This window comes from Petaurus breviceps, unplaced genomic scaffold, assembly GCF_028583685.1.
Source record: "Petaurus breviceps papuanus isolate PSGF00001 unplaced genomic scaffold, PetGlider_PUasm1.0 81, whole genome shotgun sequence".
Classification (NCBI taxonomy): Eukaryota; Metazoa; Chordata; class Mammalia; order Diprotodontia; family Petauridae; genus Petaurus; species Petaurus breviceps.
In genome coordinates, this window is record NW_027186546.1 from 4044559 (window position 1) to 4056926 (window position 12368).

At 37.7% G+C, this 12368-nt stretch overlaps 1 protein-coding gene across 1 annotated transcript in view; it reads right to left on the minus strand.

The window, feature by feature from the left end:
• The window catches only part of LOC138176109 (dynein axonemal intermediate chain 7-like), a 93856-nt gene that overhangs the window by 3635 nt on the left and 77853 nt on the right, over positions 1 to 12368 (minus strand). Inside the window, exons 11-14 of the mRNA XM_069106852.1 lie at positions 10918 to 11087; positions 7792 to 7951; positions 6760 to 6974; positions 915 to 1082 (exon numbers count right to left, since the gene is read on the minus strand). Coding sequence (XP_068962953.1) covers positions 915 to 1082; positions 6760 to 6974; positions 7792 to 7951; positions 10918 to 11087 — 713 coding nt within the window. The remainder of the gene's footprint in view (positions 1 to 914; positions 1083 to 6759; positions 6975 to 7791; positions 7952 to 10917; positions 11088 to 12368) is intronic.

A 12368-nucleotide genomic window follows, 5' to 3' on the forward strand; every position in this document is an offset into this window, starting at 1 on the left:
ACGCACAGAGTAGTGAAGCGGCCAGCAGTGTGGGTCACAGTAAGTATCTGAGGTCATGTCTGAATTCAGAACTTCCTGATTCCCAGTCCACTGTACAGCATGGCTGCTGTTGTCCACTGACTGCAGGCTTGGAGAGGGGGAAGTATTCCTTGGGTGCAGCCTTTTGACGGAGTCCAGTTTTTACAGAATAAATCATTTTATTAAGGAGATTTGTTCTGTGAAGTTTGCATTCAGGCAAAAGGCTGCCCTTGAGGGCCTAGAAGGCCACAAGTTCCCCACCCTTGGCCTTTGAATGCTTCCTCTGACACTATCTGAGTGACGGCTTCCTCAACAATAAAATAGGGGCAATCATACCTGCAAAACTTCCCTAGCAGAGCCTGGAGGCTCCAATGAGGTAACAAATGAACTTAAGCACCTTGCAAACCTTCAAGCATTATATGTCATTTACTATTCTTGTAAATGCTTAGTTCATACCCTCCATTGACTAAGTGGGGAGGGTCTAGATTTTTCATCCTAAAGGTCATTGAGGGGACTGTGGGTTTTAATTAGAGGATTAAGCTTCAGAGAAAAGTAACTGTTACAGTCACAGCATTTAGAGCAAATGCTGGGAAGTTAGAGACCTGGACTAAGTTTCTAATCCTGCCAGGGATTCCCATAGAGTAGAAGATTAAAGGGACAAGCAGTTTTATTGATTCTTCTTCCTCTTCCTATGCCCCTGATAAGTGAGGCTGTCAAATCCTGGTGAGCTCCTTAAAATCTGAGTGTGTATGTGTACATACATCTATATGTACATACATATGCATATAAAATATGATGTGTGTACATATGTATATATTCACATACATTTATGCATATATAAGTAATGTTATCTTCAGAATCATCAACCAATTTAATTTTGAAAGAATCATTTTTACCTTGTTATTCACAGCAACGTAAGCATGAGAGTACTCGGATGGGAAGACATTTAATCCAGTCTCTTTCATAGCAATTATTAAAGAAGTAAGAGTCATCCATTTTCCTAACAAATGAGAGAGGTCGTAATCATCTCCGAGCTCAACTGCAGCTAGCATACACTGGTTATCCTGTTTTCAAGAGAAAAAATACATTTTTTTTTCAAAATAAAATAAACTCCAAAAAAGAATATGCTTATTTGGGAAAAATAATTTACATTATTTTAAGTTTTAATGAATCTTTTAAAAAATTTCTTTATGCTATTTCGAATCTTCTAGTCCCAGTTCTGCCACTGATTATGTGGTCTCAGGAAAATTACTTAGATTCTCTAAGTTTTCTTTTCCTCATCTATAAAATGAGAATGGACTGGATGAACTTAAAGACTCCCTCCAGCTTTAAGTTCTATGATCTAAGTAATAGGAGTTGATCTACCAAATGAATTATATATTCTGTAATATTTTGAGTATTTAGCTAAAATAGTCTATTCCATAGAAACCATTTTTTTAAAATTTCCAGTTCTGTTAAATTTTAACACAAGGCTGTGAGTTATGGTTAAGTTTCTTGAGTGCATTGATTGTGGTAGGAAGTTCTTACATGGGAGTTCCTAATTAGATGAAATTATAGATCTGGACCATGCCTTGCCCTATCCCACCTCCCAATAAAAACCTGTAGCAGTGATAAGGAAATGTGATCCAGTTCTAAATACAGGTAAACTGGCAAATATGTCTATTGTTGTCCTACTCAACTAGAAGTTGAGCAAGACTAAAGTTTAATGTCATCCAGACCTTTGTGCTAAATTCACATAATGTGTAATCTCACAGATGTCATTTCTCTCTGATGGGCAATATGGGATTGGCTGTTATTCAGCCATGTCTTACTCTTCACTACCCCATTTGGGGTTTTAACCTTGGCAAAGATACTGGAGTGGTTTGTCATTTCTTTCTCCAGCTCATTTTCCAGATTAGAAAATTGAGGCAAATGTGGTTAAGTGACTTGTCCAAGGTCACACAGCTAGTAAGTATCCACTGTGCCACCTAGCTGTCCTTATTTTGGTTGGTTAACTGCAAGGAAAAGCACCAACTTTAAGTTAGGGATTTCAGTCATAAGGCTGAGAAATCAGACTGCTTCTTTAAGGGAGGCTAGAGCAGAAACACTTCTCATTCACTATTTTGTTTTCTTTCTAAAAATATTTCATTAATACTCTTTTCCTTTCTGTACCACTGTTAGTTTATATATTCCTACTATTGGGGAATGACTAAACAAATTTTAAAATATGAATGTGATAGAATATTATTTTGTCATTAAGAAATAGTGAAATGGATGGTTTCCAAGGAAACTTGGGCAGACCTACATGAACTGATGTAGAATGAAGTGAGCAGAACTAGGAAAACAATTTATACAAACATAACAGCATTATAGAGAAAAACAACTGTGAAAAATTTTATTATTCTGATCAATGCAATAATAGCCATGAATTGATAACAACAAAGATGAAATATGCCATTCACCCCTCCTGACAGAGGTGAATGTAAAATCGAGAAAGAGGCATACATTTTTGAACATGACTAATATAGGATTTCTTTCCCCAAACTATGTAGCTATATATTGAGAGCCTTATTTTCTATTTTTAAAAATTGCTCAATGGTGGTAGAATAGTAGGAAAAGCAGATTACCTTTTTTTTTTGGAGGGGGGAAGATAAGGCACTTGGGGTTAAGTGACTTGCCCAAGGTCACACAGCTAGTTAAGTGTCAAGTGTCTAAGGCCAGATTTGAACTCAGGTCCTCCTGACTCCAGGGCCGGTGTTCTATTCACTGTGCTACCTAGCTGCCCCCGTATTAACTTTTAAATGTTTGTTAATTGAAAAAATAAAAGCACACTTTTATAAAAAGATTTTTTTTTTTCCCCTGGCACTTGGTTCATAATCAAAGTCATTCTCATTTGGTCAAGCTTATCAAAACTTGCATAGCCGTCAAGAATCCAAGATCACTTTCCTACTAACAAAGAAGAATCAAAATGAAAGTTGGAGAATCTCAAAGCAATACTGAAAGGGACTTCACAGACCATCTAGTCCAGCACTTGCCTGAGGAAGAATTCCTTCTACAATGCCCTGTCCAGCCCTTGTCTGGAGGATCCATCAAGCCTCTGGTTGCAGAGTTTTAGTGAAGGGGCACTTACTACTTTTGGAAACGATCAATGTTGTTTACTAGTTTTAGTCACGTGACCGCATTTGGGGTTGTTGTTTTTTTTAAAGCAATTGGGGTTAAGTAACTTGCTCAAGGTTACACGGCCAGTTATTTCTGGGTGTGGTGCTGAGTATCTGAGCCTGGATGTGATCCAGGTCATCCCGACACTGGAGCCGGTGCTCTTACTCGCTGAGCCACCTGGCCGCCCCTAAGCAATTGGGGTTAAGTAACTTGCTCAAGGTTACCCGGCCAGGTGTTTCTGGGTGGGTGCTAAGTGTCTGAGCCCAGGATTCGATCTCCAGGTCTTCTCAACACTGGAGCCGGTGCTCTTACTCGCTGTGCTACCTGGCCGCCCCAAATTTGGGGTTTTCTTGGCAAAGGTACTGGAGTGGTTCACTATTTCCTTCTCCAGTTCATTTTACAGATAAGGAAACTGAGGTAAAAAGGGTAAAGTGACCAACCTAGGATCACACAACTAATAAGTTTCTCAGGCTGGATTTGAACTAAGGTCTCCCTGACTGCAGCTCTCTATCCACATTGTAATACTTCACTGCCCCCTTTCCAATTTGGGATGGCTCTAATTGTTAATAATTTTTTTTTCCTTTCCATCACACCAAACTATAACACTCTACTTCTACCTCTTGCTTCTACTTAGGTGCTCAGAAACCCAGCAAAATCTAAGCAAACTCTCAGTTTTCATTCCTCTACATGACAAATGAAGCTAAATGCTTCCTCTTCCTTTTGAATAGTGAAATTGTCACTAAGGCAAGCCAAAAAATTATCAGCTGCTCTGCTTTTAGCAAAGAGAGAGGAAAGAGGTAAAGGGAAAAGATGGGGAGAGAAAGAATAACAAGGGGAGGAAAAGAATGCAATGGAGGAAAACAGGAAGAGAGACTAAGCTCCAGAACATGTTCAAATAATTAAGCCGCCCATCACTACCATATCATGATTCCTTGAGAGGCCAGGAATATTGTTTTCTAAACTCATTTATTTTCTCTTTTCATCCAAGGGAAAAGATGTTAATATCATTTATACTCCTATCTGCTGATCCGCTATTTTAACTCTGATATTTCTTCAGATCTATATCTTTTTTTAATGTGATATACTGTATAACACTATTTTGCAAACCCTTCATTTCCCTTCTTCCCCCTAATGCCCACACCCATGACCTTTAGCTAGCCTGTTCCTTGTGAATAAAGTCTCCCTTTCAAAGTTATATTTCAGTTATATATTCATAGGTCTTATCCCATCAACTCACTAAGTTTCAGTGATACCTTTGTAGTCAAAATTACCTCAGTGTGCTAGGATCTTGAGTTTCTTCCTTACCACCTATACATGGTACATCTGTGCAAAATTATCTGAAACCATGTCTTTTATTGCAGAGTCCTTTCATGGAATTTGTCTCCTGTCAACTACTGTATTTTATATAATGCTTTTTATTTTATATTATCTATATTATATTTTATATATAACCCATATAATATATATCTGTATATTACCTATATTATAGTTTTATTTTATATACTGCTTATATACCATATTTTATATACTCACTATTGAGTTATTTTATTTGACTACTGCTATTGTTTGCCCTAGCCTCTCTCATGGCATCTAATTTAATAGAACCCACATTTTTGTTATTCCCCTTCTTTTTCAGTTTAAATATACTTTGATTAGATTTTCAAAATTCTGGGCAAATGTACTTTTGCTAACCCTTATTAGAAACACTCCATCATTGGCCAAGGATTCATCATGATGCCAATATTTTAAGCTATGGACCAGAAATCCAAATCCCATTCTAAGACATCATTTTCTCAGCCAGCCACAGATTCGTATCCAATAAAAATTCTCTTCTGAAGTACTTGCATTTGATTGGCAGCAATAATGAAAATCACTTATGTTTGTTTTAAGAAATGGCAGGTCTACACATGTTCAAAGATATTTTGAAAGCAAAGGCTGAAAATGCTGGAAAGGGTTGGCTAGGTGGCACAGTGAATAGAGCACCGGCCCTGGAGTCAGGAGGACCTGAGTTCAAATCTGGCCTCAGACACTTAACACTTACTAGCCATGTGACCTTGGGCAAGTCAACCCTAATTGTCCTGCCTTTCCCCCTCCAAAAATAAAAAAGAAAATGCTGGAGAGTGGGGGGGTGAATATGGCAATAATACCCTAAAGGGTAAAAAAGAACAGAGAGGATGGGTGGCACAGGTGGAAAAATGAGCCTAAGAGGAGAGACATCCTCTGGGACCAGAAAGCAGGATGAGAAAATAGGTGCTGGGATGAAGTGGTAATTAAAGCTAAATGTGTCCCCGATGCAGATCTCTGCAGTATTCAGAGTGAAGCTCATCACCATCATATTATTATATCCCATTTAATAAGATCATCTACTGAGAGTAAGGCCAGGAAGTGAGAGAATGTGAGCAGAAAGAACACAGGGTTTTAGGCAAGAGGGGAGAAATATGGAATAGAGCTAAAGGGAATGGGCTAGAGAGTCAGCACAACATTAACCAGGAGTTACTGGATAGTAATGAGAACTCAGTTGAAGTTCTATATCAGTTATAGTGAAAAGTTAACTGGCTTTAGAGTAAGGGATTTGAATTCAAATTCTGGCTTTATTGTATGTCCTTTGGCAAGCCATTTAGTTTCTCTGGGCCTCATTTTCCTTATCTGTAAAACGAGGGGGTTAAACATGATGATTTTCTAAGTTCCTTTCTAGTTCTAGATCTATTATCCTGAACCCACTTTTAATAGACATCATTACTTGAATAGATATTTTGCTTCATCCAACACTTCCTTTCATAGTTCTGGAAAATGAAGAGTACAGTGATGGGTCCCTGCAATACGTGTTGTAGAATATCTTTGAGTTGCTATACTCAAAAACTTTAATGGATCTTGATGGTGTAGACTCCAGCAATATAGATAACACCCCACACATACCTGTCTATCCTGTGCCACCTTTTTCAATGTCCTTCTATAAATCTGCCTTGGAGGTCCATTCAATGTTCTAGGAGTCTTTCTTGTACTCTCTTAATATTGCATAGATAGCAATGGAATAGCAGACCGTCCACTGATGGTTCCTTCTATAACTTCACGACCAACTTAGCCTTTTTTCTAGTAACACATTTCTCTGATGCCCACCTTTATACTGTTTCTCTTGTGTAATACCTTTAGACTTGTTGGAGCCCATTCATACCCATCATAAACTTCTCCACTGCCCTTAAATTCCTTAGAGATTATGTTACTATGGCAATCCATAATCCAAAGCCATACATCAGAATACTGCTTCCTAAAAGATGGACCTTTGCTTCAGAAAGAAGTTGGGGGAGATTAAAACAACCATGCATTGCTAGGGAAATACATAATCTTCTTCTTGATAAATTCTTGACCCAGCTCATTGTCCCTTTCCAAAATTTGTCAAAGACAAGGTCTATGGATCATTGTCAAACGTGTTAAATCCCATAATTTCTAATTTATAAATTCTGAATGAAGACTTTTAAATGGAATTATAAAGTAGTAATATCTTTAAGCACAAAGCAGAAACAATCACAAGCTAGGCACATATATTCATTTTACAACATAATAAAAATACCTTAACATACAACTTTTAGGCCCATAATAATTTACCTTAATTTGTATGTCAATATCGGTAAATGTTGTAGTAATATTTAAAACTGCTTCATTCAGATTAAGTGGTCTCAGTTCCCATGACTCATATGGCATATGAATATGAATATCTTGAATCAGTGTGACAGGATAAACAGATTCCAAACTGAATGACACAATCCTTTCCTTCAAGTTATAAAAAAGCTTGACAAAGCCATCAGTTCGCCAACTTTTGCCTTTACAGTAAACAGGGGAAAATTATGTGAATTTTTCATATAAAATAAATTCAATAGAAATTAAGAGACTCTGAAATGGCAGATTTTTCCAGCAGAATAATTTTCTATTGAAAAAAGAGCATTTTCCTTAGAAAATGAAATAGACACAAATTATATCACCTTCTATGTTTTTATTCAGTTGCTATTATATGTGTTCTCATTCATTCCACTAACTTCTCAGTACGGATGATCTGTAAAACATGGTGTTTGGTAAAATAAAAACAGGGATGAATTCATTACATGTCACCACCATCGTCTGTGTGAGGTGACTTCTTTGATACTATCGCTGGTAATGCAGTCATTCTACCATTAGGTTACATAGCAAGACAGTAAGGCTGTCATTCCAGCATAATCAAAATGGTGAAATAAACCAATTTTATTACTTCTGGTTTTTCAAACTTTATTGTTAACATACATAACATAAAACTAGATGCTGATTACTACCATGTTAAATTTAATATGTATTTTAAAACAAGGGAGACGAGGGAAGGGAAAGGAAAGGGAGAGAGGGAAAGGGGGGAAGTACGAAAATGTTTACTCTCTCCACTTTACAGATGAAGAAACAATGGGAGATGGAGTGACTTTCCAACAGTCACAAAGCTTAGAGACTCACACTACTTAGAGACAAGACTTCAATCCTGGTAGGTACAATCTCCATTCCCTTTTCTTCCCCCATGCAATTGTAGTCCTAGAATTGGTTTTACATATTTTCAAGCTTGATTCTGAATGAAATACTTATCTTTTCTTTCTCTTTTCCTGTGTAATTTTATGACCATACCTTCTGCATCCCACCGTGCAACCATAGGCTTCTCAAAAAACACTACATTTTTATTTATTTCAATGATGAATTCAATAGGTGGGTAAGAGCTTTCCGTTTCAGGAGCATCATCTGTGATCTCTGGAGGATACACAAAATTCTGTAATCCTCCACTGATGAGCTTTTAAAAAAAGACAGACATTACTAATGTAGGAAATGTCTCATGGAATTTCTAAATATTAGAAATGGTATTAAACCTGATAGACATCAATATCTTGAATGTCTTATAGCTGAATCTCATTTTACAAAGGATGCCATAAGGTTACATTGGGGCGAGTCAAAACTACAGAGAGCCCAGACTTCACATTGTCCAGTTCTCACAGTTTTCTCACAGATCCAGCAGTCAGGGCCAGGTAGTGTATAGAAAGCTGGCCTTGGAGCCAGGACCTTGCAGGGTTCACTGCTGCTTCTGTCACTTCACCTCACAGTGCTCCCTGAAACACTTCCCTGAGACTGTTGCAGAGAAGTTGTTGATCTGCATCGGTAGAGAGAGTTTCCTCATCTGCAAGTTCCTTGTACTGGTGAGAACACGGGCTCAGTGCGTATCCCCATCTGGTCTTCCTTTGAATATTTAATAACTGGCTATTATGTACAAGTGCTAGATACTACAGACAATTCCAATAAGTAAAAGACACCACCACATAGAGAGCCAATATCTATCTTAAGGAGAAATGGGATATATCCAGTGAGGTGCTGGTTCTCCAAAAAACACATAACAGATGAACAGAGCACACACTTCTAAGTTCAGTTGGTATTATTAACTTTTTTCCCTCACTTTCTTAAGTCTAGACAATCAATAAAACAATAAATCAAGTCCTGATTTGTAGCATTTGCTGATTCCCATGGTATAAAAATGCTCATTTTGGAAATGTAACAACCTGCTCTCTTGAGTTGTTTTGTGCTAGCTCCAGAACACACACACACACACACACACACACACACACACACACACACACGGATAGTTAGTATATATGAAGTGCAGTCTCTTTACCCCACTTTCAAATCTTTCCCACAATCAGTCCCCAATCTACTTTTCTAACTTTACTCACACCTCTTGCCTCGACATGGTCTACACCTGATGGACTCTCCTGCTTACACTTTTGTGAGCACAAATTCTACTTTTCTATGTCTGTGAATGTGTCCATGACATTTCCTAAACCTGAAATGTCATTTTCTCACATCTACACTTATGGAAATCCTATCCATCCTTCATGACTCAACAAAAACACCACCTCCTCCAGGAAGCCTTTCCTAATCTCTCTGGCCAGAAGCAACTGATCCATCTAGCAACGACCACTTAGGAAGCACCCTGTTATGCCAGGTACTTTCTAGTCGTGGATACAAGTACAAAGAATGAAAGAATCCCTATTTCCAACGGTCTTACATTGTAATGGAAGAAAAAAGGACCTAGATCAATACATGCTTACTTAAAGATGTGTGTGTGTATCTAAACACATACAACATAAACATAAAGTTAATAAACTCAAATACATACAAAGCAGTTAAATATACAGTAGTTTGGGAAGAGAGGCATTAGCCACTGAGGGGATGCAGAAAAGCTTCCTGGAGAACCTTAGTCATCCACTGTATGGTACCACTGGTAGTACCTCCCAGCAGCCTTTGCAAGGATGCTCACAGGAGGATCTCACTGCATCCATCATCCTAAAGAGGATTTATTAAGTACTGTTTGTGTGCCAGGTCCCATGTTAGGGTGTGGGGACCTAAGTACAAAGAATGAAAAACCTCTAATGTAGTCAAGGAGCTCATATTCTAGTGAACTCACATGGTTATGTAGTCCTTCTCCTATGTACTTACATACTCAACTATATTAGAGTTCTTTGTGGATGTGGCAGGTTGTGTCTATTCCCCAAATGACAAGCTTGGCTTAGCCTGGAAGTGTGAAGCTTCTAAGGATGGGCATGCTGGGGGTGGGGCAAAAGGCAGCTAAGCCTCTGCAAAAGAGTCAAAAATCATCTGGGATAGAAATGACATGGATACAGCAAGAAAGGGGACAGGCGCTGAAGTTTTCTTTTTAACACACAAGAGAAAAGAAAACAAAAGGAAGGTGAGGCGAAAAGAGCCTGCTCTGTCTGTATTTTTGGTTAGGAGGCTGCAGTGTCTCTGGGTAGGAGCTGGTTTGTGAGACAGGGAAGCTGAACTGCCCCAAGACAACCCAGCTCATTGTAGCTGCTGGTGAATCTATTTAGTTCTGCAACTGAGAGAAGCCCTCTACAATCAAACTCAATATGAGTTTCCTTAAATCAGTCTGTCAATATTTATTAAGTATTTACTACGTGCCAAGAAGTGTGCTTCGTGCTAGGGATACAGAAAGGCAAAAGGAGTCCCTGCCCTCGAGGAGCTTATTATATTCTAATGGAGGAGACCATATACAAGTAACAAGTATATTTATCTACAGAGTTGACAGAAGGTCATCTCAGAGGGGAAAGCATTAGAATGCAGGGGGACCAGGAAAGAGAGACTGGGGCTGGATATATAGAGGGGTCATCTTCACAGAGATGATCATTGAATCCATAGAAGCTGATGAGGTCACCAAGTGAGAGAGGGCTCAGGACAGAGCCTTGCTAATCCACAACTAGTAAATGGTTTTAAAAATAGGAGATCCATGATGATCCATATATAGGAGAGGCCAGACAGACAGGAAGAGAACTAAAAGAGATCAGTAACATTAAAGCCTGTAGAGTATTTTAAGGCAGTGAATGTTACTATCTGTCTAAGTGCCCTCTTCACTAAAATTACACTTAGTCTGGGCTATACACACAAACTCTAAGCTTACACACAGTAGATATAATTAAATTAATTAAATTTTCTGATGAATATGATGGTCAAAAAAAATTAAATCAATAAAAAACATTCTGTTTATCCATCTATAAACATATTCTAAGGATTAAAAATTGGGTTGACAGAACTTATTAGATTTTACTTTATAATTTTCTTTTCTGACAGATTTTCCATTTAACATTTTATTTATATTTTCAGAGTCTATAAATATAATGTTAGGTCCTTTAAGAAAAGGTAAAAATTACCAGGATAACTTTTTTAAATGATTATGTGCCAAAATCTACCTACTTCCACAATGGTCCAGCCTTTTATTTGTTTACACTGGGGGGGAAGCTGTAGTATATTCAAATGGTATATTCCACCCAGTGGCATGAATCCTTTTAAGTCAACTGCATCCTCGTCAACAACAGCTTCAGCAACAGCATCTGATAATTTCTCTGGTAATGTTGCCACTGGAACTAAAAGTTGATCATATTTTGAATTAATTCAGGTCCTGAATATTAAAAAAAAATCATTTTCTCGAGAAGATTATCAAAAGATTATGAAGATACTATACATGAAACAATTTGGGTTTAAACAGTTACTAATATTAAAGCTTTTTAATGGGTTAGTTCAGAAATCTCCTGTATTTAGCAGGTTTTTAAAATTTTGAACATACTAAGGTATCCATCTAATCCCCAAATTAGCAGAATTTCAAATTGGACACATAAATTCATTTACATCAAATCTGTAGGTCATCAAAGCTCTGCGTAGATTCAGCAAGGGGAAAGCATGCATTGTAAAAAAATAAATAAGAGAAGCATTGGCTTAGACACTCTCTAAAGACAGTTTCAGCTGCAGCATTCTTTGCTTCTCGGCTAACAATCACACAAAATTTGTAAGGTTGCCTAAAGTGTTCAATTAAAAAAAATTTTTTTTTTACTTTTCTGGTAAATGAAAGATGAAGGTTGTAGTTGGTTTTAACCTGTGGAGATCAGGCACTTAATATTAATTAAAACTCCTAAGGAAGCTTTTAATTGAACCATGCAAAATATGTGACCTTCTATCCACTTTGACCCATTCTACTCTCTCCTCTCATCCTCGGTTACTTTTGTAGTCATCATTTCTTGGAAGAACGCAAGAAAGAATACTGTCCAAAAAGGATCCTCATGGAATGAGTGTTAGTTACTTTTGGCCCATGCTATAAAGATAGTGTTCCATTGAGAGAGTTTGCTGCATAAATCAAGTCATCATCAGATGAGTCATATTGGCTATAAGAAGCTTATTTAATTTTTTAAAATTATGGAAAGGCTAGAAAGATGGTAGCATGGATAAGTAGAAGGAACGGACACTGTTAAAAACACTGGATTTGGAGCAGAGGGCTTCTTTTCAAATTCCAACTCTATCATTTACTATCTGTGTGAACTTGAGCAAGTCACAATCTTTCTGGACCTGTTTCTTCATCTGTAAAATGAGATAATTGGGTAAGGTCCCTTTCACAGCTCAACTTATGAACCCATGATCACAATTGTGGTCCCATGTAAACTACAGACTCTCCAGTCCTTTGGGAAATTAATCCACTCATCTTTGGACTTCCTTAGTATCATGCCATATTGATTGGGGACTGAGTGAATGTAAACTTACTTAACCTATTATTATCTAATTGATCATGCTTCCCCTTCACATCCCATGTCTAATCAGGTCATTTTGCGTTTTCCCTGCCTCCTTGTGCTTACCTTTCTACACACACACACACACAC